The sequence below is a fragment of the Schistocerca piceifrons genome, chromosome 2 (genome assembly GCF_021461385.2).
Source record: "Schistocerca piceifrons isolate TAMUIC-IGC-003096 chromosome 2, iqSchPice1.1, whole genome shotgun sequence".
NCBI lineage: Eukaryota > Metazoa > Arthropoda > Insecta > Orthoptera > Acrididae > Schistocerca > Schistocerca piceifrons.
The window spans coordinates 25,189,590-25,208,683 of NC_060139.1; the positions used below are offsets into that span (position 1 = coordinate 25,189,590).

Sequence of the window (19,094 nt, forward strand, 5' to 3'; positions counted from 1 at the left end):
CTACCAACTGAGCAACCCAAGCACGACTCACGCCCCGTCCTCACAGCTTTACTTCTGCCAGTACCTCGTCTCCTACCTTCCAAACTTTATAGGAGCTCTCCTGCGAACCTAGCAGAACTAGCACTCCTGAAAGAAAGGATATTGCGGAGACATGGCTTAGCCACAGCCCGAGGGATGTTTCCAGAATGAGATTTTCACTCTGCAGCGGAGTGTGCGCTGATATGAAACTTCCTGGCAGATTAAAACTGTGTGCCAGGCCGAGACTCTTTGTTTCAGGAGTGCTGCAAGGTTCGCAGGAGAGCTTCTGTTAAGCTGTGAGGACGGGGCGTGAGTCGTACTTGGGTAGCTCAGTTGGTAGAGCACTGGCCCCGAAAGGCAAAGGTCCCTAGTTCTAGTCTCGGTCCGGCACACAGTTTTAATCTGCCAGCAAGTTTCATATCAGCGCACACTCCGCTGTAGAGTGAAAATCTCATTCTGTGGCGGACTTGTTTACCATAAGTTTAGATTGAATCTTACGTTCGTATCGTCCTTCAAGTCACTGTATTACTGCAGTAGTAAACTTCACTGCAAGGAGATGGTCACTCTCGAGGTAGATGATCTCTCGGAAACTGTTACGTAGCTACCGCGCTCCACGGCCGAGGTCCGCGGTTCACTTCCGACGCCGCCCCTCGGAGGAATGCTACTTGCCGGGCAGACGTTTGTGCAACAATAGTGCACCCACGGCGCATGCGCGGAGCCGGCTGTCGTGGTGGGCGGGCGGCCTTCCGTGCCGTGGCGAGGCGTTGTGAAAGTCAGCGACGGGCCTCGCGAGCGCCGGCCAGCCCAGCGCGCTAGTCGTTCCTCCGGCCGCGAGCAGCGCACACCAGCTCACCTCAGCTGACCGCCCGACCTGCCACACTGCGGCGCCTGCCTCAACCCGCGCGGGACACCAAGGCTCGCCGCGTCCGTCTGGCCCGACCACCGCTGACGGTTCTACTCGCTGTTTTCGCCGGCGTGTGTGCTAGGCCGTGATATCGCGTGCGGAACACTCGTGTGGGACTCGAAACTCATCGATCATACCACCTAGCAGACGCCGCCAACCATGGAAACGGACGACATCACGAAACTCGTCGACGAGATCTACAAGGTGAGTAATGTTGACAACTTTTCTTACTTTTCTGCAAATTCTGATGAGTCACAGTTGCACAGATTATCCATCATGTGGACTTGCTGCTCTTGTATATGCCGTGGATATAAGGTCCGTCTGTTATGCAGAACACTGTTTTTTTCATGTGACATAAACATGTTTCGGCACCTCTGTGGCGTCATCAGTGCATTTTCTTTATTGAAATCCTTAATTTACATTATACGCTTTTGCGTGAGCATTAGAATCGTCTTGACACGCTACATCTACATCTACATCTACGTCTACATCCATACTCCGCAAGCCACCTGATGGTGTGTGGCGGAGGGTACTTTGAGTAACTGTATCGGTTCTCCCTTCTATTCCAGTCTCGTATTGTTCGGCATGTAAGAATGGCGCTGGAGACTCTTATAAATTAAAATTAATATTTTAATGAAGAAAGCCCAATGATGATGCCACAGAGGTGATGAAACATGTTTGAATCACGAAACTCGTCGACGAGATCTACAAGGTGAGTAACGCTGACAGCTTTTCTAACTTTTCTGCAAATTCGGAGGAGTCACAGTTGCACAGATTATACATCATGAGGACTTGCCTGCTCTTGTATATCCCATGGATATAAGGTCCGCCTGTTACGCAAAACACTGTTTTTTCATGTGACATCAACATGTTTCGGCACCTCTGTGGCATCATCAGTGCATTTTCTTTATTTAAATTCTAAATTTACATTATACGCTTTTGCGTGAGCATTAGAATCGTCTTGACACGCTACATCTACATCCATACTCCGCAAGCCACCTGACGGTGTGTGGCGGAGGGTACTTTGAGTACCTATATCGGTTCTCCCTTCTATTCCAGTCTCGTATTGTTCGCTATGTAAGAATGGCCCTAGAGAATCTTATAAATTAAAATTAATATTTTAATAAAGAAAGCCCACTTATGGTGCCACAGAGGCGATGAAGCATGTTTGAATTACTTGAAATGTGTTTTGTATAAAATGGGAACTTTATATCCAGTGAGTTAACAGACTGTTCTTAATGAGGGAAGGAAGTGGCATTAGGATAGTCGCAGGTGTCATCTTGCCACTCACGAAAAATAATTTACGGATATCTTAATGGCAATGGCTGGACGAGGATCTGAACCTCGAGCAGATAATCCAGTTGTTAAAATAATGAACATGCATGGGGCTCAGATCCCTGTGGGTCATCTAAGCGTATGTTTTCATGTGGTACTCTACGCAGGCAAATACTGGCAAGGTCTCCGAATTACCCTGTGGCTGAGCCAGTACTCCTGAACTACTGAGTTCCACGTCAACGACAAAGTTAATCTCTAACCCTGATTCCCTCCTTACGACCATCATCTAATGGGTATTGGGAAAGCAGCTATTATATTAACGTGTAATAATGAAAATACTTTTAGTCCTAAACACCAAGAAAGTTTCGCGAACGCCGATTGTCCTGTATCTTTTAGTGGAAGTATGATGGTGTTTCCTGTTAAAAACCTGATCAGTATGAGCTTTAGAGGGGCCTGAAGATACTTGATTCTATCAGCGAAACCGGTCACAAATACATAAAAACTAATACATACAACTGAAGGTATTATCATTATTACACATTGGTCCTTCCTGCCAAAAATAAGACTATAATACCACAGCGATTTCCTTTAATACAGGGGCGATCCTATATCAGTAGTGCAATGTGTCTCGTCTATGCTGTTACCGGGAGAATGCGCAGATAAAAACTATATATGCTACAGATAAATTCTTGGATCTGTAGCGTGCAATATTTTATTTCCCATTACTACAGACAGTACTATAAGCAATTCAGTGGTTAAGATAATGAACCTGATGTGGCTCACATCACTTTATCGTCATCTTGGTGTAAGCTTTCATGTGATGTTCAACCCATTTCCGGTATGATGTCTGCATCAGCCCACCGTTGAGCCAGTTCTCCTACGCAAGTGACCTTGATGCTGGCGACAAGTTACACTCTGACCTTTACTCCTTCCGTAAATGCACCTTCTGACTGATATTGGCACAGCAGTTCTTATGTTTATACCTTCCGCCGGGTACATCAGAGACAAGAGTCTTCCGGCCACCGATGGTTCTGGAGCTCTTAGTGGAAGTATGATGGTGTAAAATAACATCGCCGAGAGGGACATGGATATGCTGGATTGTATCACCGAAACCGGTCGCAAATAAACAAAAATTATTACATAAAACTGAAGGTATTTTCACTACTGAACACTAATGCATTTTTTCTCCCAAAAATCAGTTCAATGTCTTAATCATACCATCACATAGATTTTTTTTTTAACTGAGGGGCGATCCTGTGGCAGTAGAGGATTCTGCCTCGTGCAAGCTACAGATAATCTCATAGAACTCTAAAAACACCGATGTTCAGCGTGCAATTTGGAATTTCACATTACTATAGACGTAAAGCTCAACATAAGTGTTTCATCACCTTCCTCCTCAGAGTTGTGAATCAAGTACGCTATATGTAGCGCTTCCTATAACTTTTCGCACTAATGTTAAAGAAAATCAAAACAAAAGGCAAACGACTTTTGATTTTTTACTCAAAACAGGATACATACACAAAGCTTAAAATGAGGGATCAGTCTCATGGTCTCACAGATTGGTAGTTGCCAGGGAATTGGCAGTGAGAACCGGTTCGATCGCCTCTGAGTCTAACCTACAGTTTGGGCTACAAAATATTTCAGAACTCACAAATCTGATAGACTTTTGTCATGACAAAGGAAAAAGTCTTTAGATGAGGTCCTAGCGAACTTCCGAGTCACGCCAAAAGTGTCTGAACACTCTTCATAGAATTTCTCACTTACTGTCCTCCCAGGGAACATGAAATTCTTGAATTATGCCACTCATTGAGAAAACAGCATATTCTTTGCCATCGATTTTCCAAAGCCAGATATTTTTATGTTGTGAGGATGGTTCGCCGATCTATTCGGAACTGTTCAGGGTCGTTAGAAAATTGGTTTGTTAATAAGCAATACTTTCGTCAACAAATTTCTAGCCATCATCAGTTTTGGATAACAAGTTTTGAACTCACCCAGTGTCCCCCCATCGTCCCCACCAACCACAATCCTGCCAACGCAGCAAAACCAAGGGTCTCAGTATGATCGACGTTTATTCTATCATCCAAAACTCTCATTCCGACTTCTTTACTGAAATTAGAGTTACCTGTGTTTGTCCTCTCTCTTGCTACCGATCCTAATGACTTTTGCGATCCTCTTAACTCAGTCGTGACCCACTGTGCAGATAACCAATACTTGTCACAAATTTTTTCGTATCCGGTATTCCTTCTCATACTCCAAACTTCTTAGTCTCATATCACCGTCACGAACCCCATTATGACCATAATATCAGCTGCAAACATACTACAACAACAAGTGCTTGAGTGATGGCTGTTATCGTTTCTGTTGGAAAGGGATCAGCTTTTCAGTAGTCAGTCTGTGTGCGCTACTAAACCATACAATTGAGTCTGATGGCTACTTGTTCCCGGGATTGTTTTGTTTACGCTCATAGATGCACTGAAAATAATATGGGAAGAAAGTGAAAGCTTTAGGAAGTATATGAACCGTACTACCAACATTGCCAGTCAAGAGTAACATTGCGAAAGTCAATATAATATTAACGAAGGAGTAAAAGTTTATAAATTGTACAGTTCGGTTATTATGAACCGTAAATTACCAGTTTTCCTCAAACAACATGACAACGTTTGTAACGAACGTTTCGAAAATTCTAAGCAGCTACCTGTAGCTCAAGGGCCATACAAGTTTCAGTGATTTAGCACCTTGCAGATTCGTCATGCGTGTAATACAAATGGAAAAATGGTGCAGATAACAGAATTGCATTATTTCGAAAGTCTGTCTTAAAACCATAGATTTTAGGTAGTTGTTTACAGTCATCGTTGAAAATGGTTCAAATGGCTCTGAGCACTATGGGACTTAACTTATGAGGTCACCAGTCCCCTAGAACTTAGAACTAATTAAACCTAACTAACCTAAGGACATCACACACATCCATGCACGAGGCAGGATTCGATCCTGCGACCGTAGCGGTCGCGTGGTTCCAGACTGTAGCGCCTAGAACCGCTCGGGCACTTCGGCCGGCTACAGTCATCGTCTTCTATATAGTTGTGGAAGTTTATCGCTGGTATAAGTCAGAAACATTAACGTACTGAAGGCATAGATTCGCTCATAAAGAAGAAACGTGGTCGGAATATCATTATTTGTAACATAGTCAAAAGCAAAACTGCTGCATTTAGTAATTTGCGAGGCAAAAAACGGTTATGGCAGGAACTCTAGTTCGTTGGTCACGGTCCTTGAAATGATGGAAGTCTTCAGTGGAATGCGAAATCTACCAAAATCTGAACCGAGAGAACTTAGAAATATGGAAAAGAACATGGGTTCTCCAATCACGATGCATGATTCCTCCTGTGTGCTGGTGAAGTTTCATACCGAAGAATAGGCACATTCTCTCCCTCCTAATTATCTGGTGAGTACGGCTGCTTGTTTTGCAATAACAGCGCTGGGCTAGACACTCCTTACGCTTAGAGATGATTCAACAATCTGCGACTGCCTCGGAAAGATGCCGTTTGTGATAGGAGCCGGAAAGGAAATCCTTTCCCCTCTACCTGTAATATGGCGTCCCCTACTGCGACATTAAACCAATGCTCGAGTGTCTGCCCCAAGAATTCGTATCGTGCTCATTTCAAAGTTAGTGAATCCCGTTCGACAAGTTACGTGACCGTACCCGTGTGTTTCATCGGGTCACACATTCCGCTTTTCTCCCTGTCACACCACGATAATATTCGGCGCGTCTCGTTCCCCTGCTGCCTGCACACCCTCTGACTGCGTCCTGTGGCGCGCTGTTTTCTGAACGAGCGGCTTTAAGGGCGCCGAGAACAAGATTAGGCATACCAGCACCGCCTGCAGCCGCAGCGGCGGGGCTTCGCCGTCGCCCGCCGGAGCTGAAGGACAGCGGGCGCACGGAAAACAAAAGGCGGGCGTGCCTGTCAGACAACCTTGATGATTTTCAAGTGAGCAGGTATACAACCCAGGTGACGGTGTCTACTCGGCTCTGAGCACTGACCTGCTGCCAACTGTCGCTAGCCGAACACGAACTGATAGTCAGCCCGGGATCCATTGACTACATTGCGCAGTCTCACGCAGCTTCCACGACAAGGGACCTTCAAAGCTACGGCGACAGCCTGATATCTTAGACGAATATTTTTTTCATATCTACACTCCTGGAAATGGAAAAAAGAACACATTGACACCGGTGTGTCAGACCCACCATACTTGCTCCGGACACTGCGAGAGGGCTGTACAAGCAATGATCACACGCACGGCACAGCGGACACACCAGGAACCGCGGTGTTGGCCGTCGAATGGCGCTAGCTGCGCAGCATTTGTGCACCGCCGCCGTCAGTGTCAGCCAGTTCGCCGTGGCATACGGAGCTCCATCGCAGTCTTTAACACTGGTAGCATGCCGCGACAGCGTGGACGTGAACTGTATGTGCAGTTGACGGACTTTGAGCGAGGGCGTATAGTGGGCATGCAGGAGGCCGGGTGGACGTACCGCCGAATTGCTCAACACGTGGGGCGTGAGGTCTCCACAGTACATCGATGTTGTCGCCAGTGGTCGGCGGAAGGTGCACGTGCCCGTCGACCTGGGACCGGACCGCAGCGACGCACGGATGCACGCCAAGACCGTAGGATCCTACGCAGTGCCGTAGGGGACCGCACTGCCACTTCCCAGCAAATTAGGGACACTGTTGCTCCTGGGGTATCGGCGAGGACCATTCGCAACCGTCTCCATGAAGCTGGGCTACGGTCCCGCACACCGTTAGGCCGTCTTCCGCTCACGCCCCAACATCGTGCAGCCCTCCTCCAGTGGTGTCGCGACAGGCGTGAATGGAGGGACGAATGGAGACGTGTCGTCTTCAGCGATGAGAGTCGCTTCTGCCTTGGTGCCAATGATGGTCGTATGCGTGTTTGGCGCCGTGCAGGTGAGCGCCACAATCAGGACTGCATACGACCGAGGCACACAGGGCCAACGCCCGGCATCATGGTGTGGGGAGCGATCTCCTACACTGGCCGTACACCACTGGTGATCGTCGAGGGGACACTGAATAGTGCACGGTACATCCAAACCGTCATCGAACCCATCGTTCTACCATTCCTAGACCGGCAAGGGAACTTGCTGTTCCAACAGGACAATGCACGTCCGCATGTATCCCGTGCCACCCAACGTGCTCTAGAAGGTGTAAGTCAACTACCCTGGCCAGCAAGATCTCCGGATCTGTCCCCCATTGAGTGTGTTTGGGACTGGATGAAGCGTCGTCTCACGCGGTCTGCACGTCCAGCACGAACGCTGGTCCAACTGAGGCGCCAGGTGGAAATGGTATGGCAAGCCGTTCCACAGGACTACATCCAGCATCTCTACGATCGTCTCCATGGGAGAATGGCAGCCTGCATTGCTGCGAAAGGTGGATATACACTGTACTAGTGCCGACATTGTGCATGCTCTGTTGCCTGTGGTTCTGTCAGTGTGATCATGTGATGTATCTGACCCCAGGAATGTGTCAATAAAGTTTCCCCTTCCTGGGACAATGAATTCACGGTGTTCTTATTTCAATTTCCAGGAGTGTATATCTACATCTACATCCATACTCCGCAAGCCACCTCACGGTGTGTGGCGGAGGGTTAGTGCTCAGAGCCATTTGAACCATCTGTCGTGTATCGGCTATAACACCACGTCTTGATACCCTGACACTGTAGCAGGGGAACCGATCTAACAACTGCGCCAGAGATTTGTTTTATATAGTGCTGTCCGACCGCAGCGCCGTCTTATATCTGTTTACATATCTCTGTATTTGAATAAGCATGCCTTTGCCAGTTTCTTTGGCGCTTCAGTGTATACTGGAGGGTCCACCCCTTGTGACCAGTGCGGCGTTACAGACGGGTGTCCGAGAACTTCCGATCAGATATTCTATGTAACTTCTGTATGCCACACCTGAGCCTGAAAAGACTCAAAAACAATTTCATGGAAACTAATAACTATTTCAATACGTGATTGGTTACAATTATCTCTATTTATATTCAAATGCCAACTGCTTTAAATCAGACTGTATAGGTGGTTGCAAAAGCAGTTTTAGAGATATAGATTGTGAAGCATATTCAAGTGATTAAGGTTACAAATTACACGTTAATGTAAGCGTGAGATAAGCCATTGCAGTTGTGAAACGTTCGTATATCCATAACAGATGTAACTGCCAGAATATTGGATGCAATCATGCAAATGTGAGTGCATCGAGTTCTACAGATGCCGGGTGTTAGTTTGTGGGATGGAGGATGGATATCCATACCTGTGGCACTTGGTCGGTCAATACAGGGACGGTTACGCTCTTTGCGGATGATGCTGAAGTTGCCGTCCAATGATGCCCCCATAAACGTGCACGATTGGAGAGAGATCTGGCGATCGAGCAGGCCAAGGCAACATGTCGACACACTGTAGAGCATGTTGAGTACAACAGCAGTATGTGGGGGAGCGTTATCCTGTTGGAAAACACCTCTGGGAATGTTGTTCTTGAATGGTAGCACAACAGGTCAAATCACCATACTGACGTTCAAATTTGTAAAAAAAGGTTCAAATGGCTCTGAGCACTATGGGACTTAATATCTGTGGTCATCAGTCCCCAATAACTTAGAACTACTTCAGCCTAACCAACCTAAGGACATCACACACATCCATGCCCGAGGCAGGATTCGAACCTGCGACCTTAGCAGCAGCTTGGTTCCGGACTGAGGCGCCTAGAACCGCTCGCACAAATTTGCAGTCAGGGTGCGTGGGACAACCGCAAGAGTGCTTCTGCTGTCATACGAAATCGCACCCCAGACTATAACTCAGGTATAGCTCCACTGTGTCGCAGCACGCAGACAAATTGGCTGCAGGCCTACAACTGGACTCCTTCCAACCAACATGCGGCTATCTCTGGCACCGAGGCAGAACCAGCTTTCATCAGAAAACACAACAGACCTTGACACTGCCCCCCCCCCCCCCCCCCCGTGAGCTCTCGCTTGATACCCCTGAAGTTGCAAAAGGCGCTGGTTTGGGAGTCAATGGAATGCACGCTACAGTACGCCTGGCTCGGAGCTGTCTTTGAAGTAACAGTTTTGTAATAGTTCGTTGTGTCACAGTTATTCTAACTACTGCTCAAAATGCTGCAGCGGACGCATTACGATGCACCAAGGCCATACGCAAAACACGATGGTGTTCCTTCTAGCCGCGCGCGATTAGCCGAGCGGTCTCAGGCACTGCAGTCATGGACTGTGCGGCTAGTCCCCGTGGTGGATCGAGTCCTCCCTCGGGCATGGGTGTGTGTGTTTGTCCTTAGGATAATTTAGGTTAAGTAGTGTGTAAGCTTAGCGACTGATGACCTCAGCAGTTAAGTCCCATAAGATTTCACACACATTTGAACATTTTGTCTTCCTTCTCGGTAGTGCCACGTAGGCGTCCGGAGTCCTCTCTTCTTGGAACTGTATATACTCGTGACCACCTCTGCCAGCAGTCATGTACAGTGGATACACCCCTGCCAAGTGTCTTTCTGCAGCATCGCAAAAGGAACATCCTGCTTATTGCAGCGCTATTATACGCCCTCATTCAATGATGTCTTTGTCGCCTTAAAGACATTCTGGACTAACATCATCTCACCACGTCCAATCTCAAAGGTAACTAACGCTTACGACCGTTACAGAGTGTATTTAAACCTGATTTGCATCCTCGTAGTGGAAGTACTTGCCTCACACTTATGCGATTGGCGCGAAATTTGAATAGACCTCATCTTTCAGATGTAAAAACCACTTACCAAATTTCGTTTATGTTGCACAGCTACTTCTAGGTGCTGCAATTGTTTTTTTCTGTCGACGTATTGTCGCGAGTTTTTCTATACTTTATTCATCGCTACATCACTGTTTTGTGGCGAGTGTCACTGTACTGTAGTCTTCAATGACACGATGATCATGTGTCCCTCCATTGACATTGTTTGCGGTACAAACTTATTCAGATAAGCAACCCCACAGAAAATGACCCAAAAAATAAATAAAATCCGGTCAGAGGAACTAGCAGGCCATGGAACTAGCCCCCGAAGCTATCCATGCTGACAGACGTTATTTACTGCATTTCGTAAAGTGTGACTGGATATCCCAACTTGCATAAACGACATATTTTCTCTTACTTCCGTGAGTACTTTATGAGCATAGAAGAGTGTTTTGAAAATGTTTCCTTGCAGGCAGGACCTATAAGAAATGCTGGGAGAACATATAGAATTACTTGTCACCTAAAACTCAAGGCCACTCATTAAAGCGGTTCTTCTCTCTTGCCTGAGCTGCACTATATAGAGTTTCATTCATCCATGCATGCGGTGGGAAGAACTCATAAATGTGTAGGAGCAAGCGCAGGTTATTTGAACAACTGTCTTAATAACTAAAAGAAGATGTGTGTGTATGTGTGTGTGTGTGTGTGTGTGTGTGATGAGAGAGAGAGAGAGAGAGAGAGAGATGGAGGGAGGGAGGGAGGGAGGAAGAGGGAAGATGGCTTGTGGAAGGGAGATGGTGAGAGATAGATGTGTCGGCTAAGTTCGTAAAAGTATCTTTGACGCGTCCTCCATATGAAACAATGACGCCACGTAAATGACGTTTCATGGACACGATATATACTCTATGTGGCTACCTAAGTCATGCATTCAGTACTGTGCTTCCTTCCCCACATTCCCGCAACCTTACGTCGTACACAGAGATCATCATAGAGGCATCGGAATTCATTTTAGCCACATTTTATCAATCTGCTTACCCCTGTTGTCACATCTGGTCAATAGATTTCGCAACTAATACACTAATCCAGTCCTGCCCACAGAAGCTTTCCATAATGCAATGACTGGATGCAGTAGAATTGCCCAAAGGAAAGAACAGGTATCTGTGATGTTGCAAGAACTGGTACGGAATGGACTTCATAATGGTCTGGATGATTCCTGTTGTGTTCAGGGTTCTCTCAACATTTAGGGATGTACGTTCGTTGTAAACTTTGACCCAAGACATCATTATGTTACTTGCTTCTCTTCTGGTAAAATTCGCATTCGCAAACGACCGACACGAAAGTAGAACCTGCTCTCATGCCTGAAGACAACTTTTCACTTATCATTCCACCAGTTCGGTCATTTGCTCCAGCATGGGAGGCAGGCTTACAGGTGATGATACGTAAGTGGAAAGGCGAGAGAAACTTTTTGTATTTTTAGCTATCTTAATTCAGATTCGTTTGGTCACTCGTTAACAAACACTTGGGTACAAGATGTTTCCAATTTGTCCGGCCGGCCGCGGTGGCCGCGCGGCTCTAGGCGCTTCAGTCCGGAACCGCGCGACTGCTACGGTCGCAGGTTCGAATCCTGCCTCGGGCATGGATGTGTGTGATGTACTTAGGTTAGGTAGGTTTAAGTGGTTCTAAATTCTAGAGGACCGATGACCTCCGATGTCCCATAGTGCTCAGAGCCATTTGAACCAATTTGTCCTGCGGATCCTGCGTGATCAGTGATTATTCGTATAATACCGCGTTTCGAGCGCGAAAGCGGCTGTCATCCATAACGAGAGTAACTAGGATAATGCACCACTCTCAATGACACTGATATCTCACGTACCAATAAGAATCTTGCAGTCACCCACAATACTTATTACGCTTAGTTTGTTGGTTATGAGCCATATATTATGGTGGTGTGCAAGGCAATGCAACCGAACATATGTTAATAAAAATACTTTTCATAGAGACAGAAAATTTTTATATCACTAACATTATTACAATCGCTACATCCCATGACCATTTGATAAATTTTAGTTTTTGCTATTTCTACAATAGCTGGATGTATTGCGGTGTCCCGTAGTTACGATTAATTAAAGTAAATCCAAAACACTATCAACAAAATCGTAAACCCTCGAAGATCAATGAATGCGAGGAAATGAAAAACCGTTATCTGGACTTGGAGACTGGCGCTAGGAACCTTTCTGACCAGAGAATTAAAGCACCTCTTAGCAGCATGTTTGCTCATGTGTGTCCCCGTTAAGTTGTTACGGAAGTCCTGTCGGGAGCGACTACATCAATCAGTTCTGGCAAGCAGCAGGTCCGCTGCACTCGTTTCGCAGCGTTGCCTGAGCTGCTGTCTTTGTGAAGGGCGATCAGGTGCTTTCTGGTCGGCAGTATCGCTACCACAAAGAGCCCCTGTTACCAACTCCGTCCGACGGACGCGCTGTTGGGTAATAGGGCAACGAAATCTAGTAGCTGTACAAACGAGCGCCGTCCGGGCGGGTCACTCGGACCTGTAACTGTGTGTGCGCGCGCGGTGTCCGGGCGGGTCACTCGGACCTGTAACTGTGTGTGCGCGCGCGGCGACAGACCTGCAAGAGTAAACACGGCGCGATGCGTTGGACGCCGGTGACGGAGATGTGACTACTGTGCGTCTGTGCATGCGAAGCGAGCGAGCGAGCTTGTTTGTCTGCGTTTGCTCGTTCTATCATCTCTCTCTCTCTCTCTCTCTCTCTCTCTTCACTCTCTCTCTCTCTCTCTCTCTCTCTCTGCCAGCCTCCCCTATCGCTTTATCTTTCTGACACAGACGTCACAAACACACACACGCACACACACATACACACACACACACACACACACACACACACACACACACACACACACACACGTATTCACATTGCACCCAGCTCTCTCTCTCTCTCTCTCTCTCTCTCTCTCTCTGTCGCCCCAGATCAAGGCAGCATAGAATGGAGAAGCAGTGTGTTCGTGCTCCAAAAAATTCCATCCACCTCCGTCCCCCTTGAAGCTGAACTTCGCATACCTACACATCTCTCCTCACTAGCAGAAACAGAGAGTATCGAGGACGTTGTGTATATGGATGGTAGAAAAGAAGACATATACGATGATTTTCTGTTTCCCTTAAACCTGCTAGGTGTTCTAGGGGGTGACGAAAGCGTTACGATACAAATAAGAAATCATAACCGGTGATTAACTGTTCCTGAGCTGCAAGAGATGAAAATGTAAAAGACTTCTTTATTCATAATTGTCTTGATGACACTGGATGAGCTTACGACAGTTTACTCGTTTCGACTTTTTACTAGTCATATTCAGAACCAGTATGTCGTTCCGAAAGTAAGACGTCGATCAGTTACCAAACACGAAACTCAGTCACTTGACTAGTTTTGGTAACCAGGACGTCAACAGACTGTAGTCGTTCTCTTTTTTAATGTTGCTAGACTATTTCTCTAGCTGCATCTGTTATTTCACGTGTGCGCATCCGTGGTAGTTTCGCAAGGTCTCGGCTTTCCTGAAACTTAACTGACAGCCCATTACCACGCCGGTGCCCCGCAGGTACTGCAGTAGACTTTTCGACACAACGAACCTTCGAGCTAACACCGACAAAACCTTGGCCTCCACATGATCCCACGAAAAACAGATTGAAAATGTACCCAGCGCAATTAAATGTGTTATAATACGCCGAATACACATCTCTTTATTAAAACTGCAACACAAAGACCCTTAAGGAGACTTATGCCAGCGAATCGCTGGAATAATTGGTCACTCGCTGGTCAAAAATCGTTGATTACTGATGCCTTTCGGGAACAGCTTATCATTGGAACGTCATACAGCATTGGAATTCAGCAGAAACATGCGGCCCACTGCACTGTACGAAGATTTTCCTTCTTAATTTTCTGATGATGGGCCGTGCCGTAAAGAGTCAATAAATACGAATTTTTGAGCAGAAATTGACCAGTTATTCTATGATCTATATAGCATTGGCACAAAAAATAGCTCTGAGCACTATGCGATTTAACTTCTGAGGTCATCAGTCCCCTAGAACTTGTTGTTGTTGTTGTGGTCTTCAGTCCTGAGACTGGTTTGATGCAGCTCTCCATGCTACTCTATCCTGTGCAAGCTTCTTCATCTCCCAGTACCTACTGCAGCCTACATCCTTCTGAATCTGCTTGATCTCTTGGTCTCCATCTACGATTTTTACCCTCCACGCTGCCCTCCAACGCTAAATTTGTGATCCCTTGATGCCTCAAAACATGTCCTACCAACCGATCCCTTCTTCTAGTCAAGTTGTGCCACAAACTTCTCTTCTCCCCAATCCTATTCAATACCTCCTCATTAGTTACGTGATCTACCCACCTTATCTTCAGCATACTTCTGTAGCACCACATTTCGAAAGCTTCTATTCTCTTCTTGTCCAAACTGGTTATCGTCCATGTTTCACTTCCATACATGGCTACACTCCATACAAATACTTTCAGAAACGACTTCCTGACACTTAAATCTATACTCGATGTTAACAAATTTCTCTTCTTCAGAAACGATTTCCTTGCCATTGCCAGTCTACATTTTATATCCTCTCTACTTCGACCATCATCAGTTATTTTACTCCCTAAATAGCAAAACTCCTTTACTACTTTAAGTGTCTCATTTCCTAATCTAATCCCCTCAGCATCACCCGATTTAATTTGACTACATTCCATTATCCTCGTTTTGCTTTTGTTGATGTTCATCTTATATCCTCCTTTCAAGACACTGTCCATTCCGTTCAACTGCTCTTCCAAGTCCTTTGCTGTATCTGACAGAATTACAATGTCATCGGCGAACCTCAAAGTTTTTACTTCTTCTCCATGAATTTTAATACCTACTCCAAATTTTTCTTTTGTTTCCTTTACTGCTTGCTCAATATACAGATTGAATAACATCGGGGAGCGGCTACAACCCTGTCTCACTCCTTTGCCAACCACTGCTTCCCTTTCATGCCCCTCGACTCTTATAAATGCCATCTGGTTTCTGTACAAATTGTAAATAGCCTTTCGCTCCCTGTATTTTACCCCTGCCACCTTTAGAATTTGAAAGAGAGTATTCCAGTTAACGTTGTCAAAAGCTTTCTCTAAGTCTACAAATGCTAGAAACGTAGGTTTGCCTTTTCTTAATCTTTCTTCTAAGATAAGTCGTAAGGTTGGTATTGCCTCACGTGTTCCAACATTTCTACTGAATCCAAACTGATCTTCCCCGAGGTCCGCTTCTACCAGTTTTTCCATTCGTCTGTAAAGAATTCGCGTTAGTACTTTGCAGCTGTGACTTATTAAACTGATAGTTCGGTAACTTTCACATCTGTCAACAACTGCTTTCTTTGGGATTTGAATTATTATATTCTTCTTGAAGTCTGTGGGTATTTCGCCTGTCTCATACATCTTGCTCACCAGATGGTAGAGTTTTGTCATGACTGGCTCTCCCAAGGCCATCAGTAGTTCTAATGGAATGTTGTCTACTCCCGGGGCCTTGTTTCGACTCAGGTCTTTCAGTGCTCTGTCAAACTCTTCACGCAGTATCTTATCTCCCATTTCTTCTTCATCTACATCCTCTTCCATTTCCATAATATTGTCCTCAAGTACATCGCCCTTGTATAAACCCTCTATATACTCCTTCCACCTTTCTGCCTCCCCTTCTTTGCTTAGAACTGGTTTGCCATCTGAGCTCTTGATATTAATACAAGTGGTTCTCTTCTCTCCAAAGGTCTCTTTAATTTTCCTGTAGGCAGTATCTATCTTACCCCTAGTTAGACAAGCCTCTACATCCTTACATTTGTCCTCTAGCCATCCCTGCTTAGCCATTTTGCACTTCCTGTCGATCTCATTTTTGAGACGTTTGTATTCCTTTTTGCCTGCTTCATTTACTGCATTTTTATATTTTCTCCTTTCGTCAATTAAATTCAATATTTCTTCTGTTACCCAAGGATTTCTATTAGCCCTCGTCTTTTTACCTACTTGATCCTCTGCTGCCTTCACTACTTCATCCCTCAAAGCTACCCATTCTTCTTCTACCGTATTTATTTCCCCCATTCCTGTCAATTGTTCCCTTATGCTCTCCCTGAAACTCTCTACAACCTCTGGTTCTTTCAGTTTATCCAGGTCCCATCTCCTTAAATTCCCGCCTTTTTGCAGTTTCTTCAGTTTCAATCTGCAGTTCATAACCAATAGATTGTGGTGAGAATCCACGTCTGCCCCTGGAAATGTCTTACAATTTAAAACCTGGTTCCTAAATCTGTGTCTTACCATTATGTAATCTATCTGATACCTTTTAGTATCTCCAGGATTCTTCCAGGTAGTTCTAGGGATGGACCTTGCAGGACCTAGACCTAGAACTTACAACTACTTAAACCTAACTAACCTAAGGACATCACACACATCCATGCCCGAGGCAGGATTGGAACCTGTGACCGTAGCGGCCGCGTGGTTCCAGACTGAAGCGCCTAGAACCGCTGGGCCACGCTGGACGGCAGCATTGGCACAAGTCTCCTCAAGTTTACGTCATAGCCGCAGGTTCCCTGCGCGACTTCGTGTCGCACCTTCAGGCCATGAAGACGGAACGCAACAATAAACTGATTTGGATTTTTGTTTTTTGTGAGAAGACCGTATTATATATCGTGTAAGAAGGAAAATCTTCTACCAGAGACTGAGATTTGTCGTTCCACGATATTTCTGGTCCCGTTAATTGGGATCACACGACCGTCATGGTTTGAGGAACGGCCGTACCACAAAGTGGCTAACAAACGACTTACAGCTTTCTTTGCGGCAACGGACATAAACTCGGCCACGTTTTCCACGGTGATCAGAACATTAAGATGAGCTCAACGAGTTAAAGAAAGGCTCGTCAATGCCCCGTTCAGATTCAGTCTGGAGACAGCGATGGATCCTGATAATTTTTATATTTTATGCAATATAATTACTATTATAACCTGATGGTAAAATTCCAGTCTTTAGTACACCTGTTCATAATATCACACTTTTAAGAAGAAGAAAAGATGTGTAGTTCAGTTTCTGATGTGTTGGGTTGGGTTGGATTGTTTTGGGAAGAGAGCAAAAGAGCGAGGTCATCGGTCTCATTTGATGTGTTAAATACGGATCTGCTGAAGGAGCTTTTCGAACCTCAAGCTAGTCGTAAAGTATCGCAATAGTATCCGCAAGTAAGGAAACTGCTCTGAACCTACATTTTTATCCTGCTAATGCATACAGCTATTTGCGAAGTTTGTGAAGTCATCTTAACCAAGAGCACTTGACTGCAATTACTGAGAAGTTCCTTATTCATAAGCAATGACCATGTTTTTACAACATCTGCATTTGAGGAAGAAGCGCATTATGCAAAACATAAATCTGGACCTCTAGGATCATTTTATCTGCAGAAAAAATCACTTATGTAAATATAAATCTTTCGAGCACACAGGTAAAGTTGCAAGACAATCACATACCAAGCTTATGTTACTTAAAGGTGAGGGAAAGCATTACAAAAAGTACTGTAAAAATGAAATGCCCATGAAAACACTGTAGAAATGAAATGTCCATAAAACATTGGAAAAGTGAAATGGCAATTAATTATTTTATTGTCTTTTTTAAGAATATTCTCATCCATAATCAAATGGTTTTTGAGACTATGACCGTATGGTTGAAACCGAAACAAAAGCACAGACTTTCTGTGAATGCCTTCGTTTCTACTAGCTAACCACAATGCAGTCAGAAGTTTGCTACACGATCTTTAGGTGGCACTTGTTGTAACTGCATTGATTTACGTTCAGTCTGCGAGCAACAAAATGTTACTGTGAACAGATGAACACGTATTGAGACGTTTCGCAGTTTTAATGTGCATCGAGAAGTTTACCCATATTTCGATGAGAACTTTACTTGTTGCTGCCAGTGTACACATAAATTACCAATATTTGGTATTTTTTGAGAAAAAATGAAACTGTCGCAAGCTATTTGAAGTTAAAGGTAATTTCAGGCCCTTGGCTACAGACAGATATGGCGGATGGGAATTCATTTTTCTTCAAACATGGCAAATGCAGAGCCACAGACACTCTTTGAAGTCTCCGTGGTCTTACCCTTCAGCAAGATAACGCAACACCGCGTATTTTCCGAGCTGTCCTGACCTCCTTCGATACAGAAGGTGTTTGACTGTTGCCGTGACCAAAACGTTCTCCCAATCCCTCACTTATTGAAAACATAGCTCTTGGATTGCAAAATAGCACCCCATCACCCCTCAGCCATTACTATCGTTAAACTCTAGCATAGAGTTGAAGCATCAGAAAATGACCTACCCATATTTTCAACTTTGTTCTGTTCGATTGTATGGCCAGTTGGTATGGAGTCAACGTTCCTACCAAACGTGATAGTTCTGTGTGTCGCGAGGCATGTTCAGTATATAACGCATTTTTTTAAGCAGGTTGATTTTAGTCAGGATCCCACTCTTAGAGAGGATACTCGTAACACGCTATTTTTCAACATAATTTCCGTTCAATGGGACCGCATTACGTCACCTTACTGGGAGGGCCCGTACGCGTGCGTAGTACCACTACAGTGGTCGACGCCAGAGCCAACGTCTTGATGTACCCTTAACCTCCTCTTGATGCACTTATAACCTTCCTGTCGAGTACCACCTTCATTGGGCCAAACAGACGGAAAGTGCGAAATCCGAGCTGTAGATTGGATTAGAAGCAGTCCATGAAGTTTTGTGAGTTCCTCGCGGGTGTTCAGACCGTTTGTGGCCTTGCGTTGTCATGGACAAGAAGTTCTTTTGCAATTTTCTTGCGACGAACACGCTAAAGTCGTTTCTTCAATTTCCTGATCCCGGAAAACCATCACCACTACTTTACCGGAATAGGGTGCGGTTTTGAACTTTTTCTTCGGAGGAGAGGTGGTGTGATGCTACTTCATGGATTGCTGTTTTGTTTCCGTTCGAAGTGATGAACCCATGTTTCATCGCTTGTGACGATGCTCGACAAAAATTGTCACGCTCAGCCTCCTGCCACGCAAGGATTTCCATCTTCCGTCTTCTGCTAGCCAGCGAGGAACCCAGTGGAAACATAAGTTTGAC

The 19,094-nt window shown here is 45.3% G+C and overlaps 1 protein-coding gene across 2 annotated transcripts in view; it reads left to right on the forward strand.

Moving 5' to 3' along the window:
• Positions 1-853: 853 nt before the first annotated feature.
• LOC124776992 (brain-specific angiogenesis inhibitor 1-associated protein 2-like) overlaps positions 854-19,094 on the forward strand; it is an 886,269-nt gene continuing 868,028 nt past the window's right edge. For both annotated transcript variants that reach the window (XM_047252239.1, XM_047252240.1), the window contains exon 1: positions 854-1,126. In XM_047252239.1, coding sequence (XP_047108195.1) covers positions 1,082-1,126 — 45 coding nt within the window. In that variant the 5' untranslated portion in view covers positions 854-1,081. The remainder of the gene's footprint in view (positions 1,127-19,094) is intronic.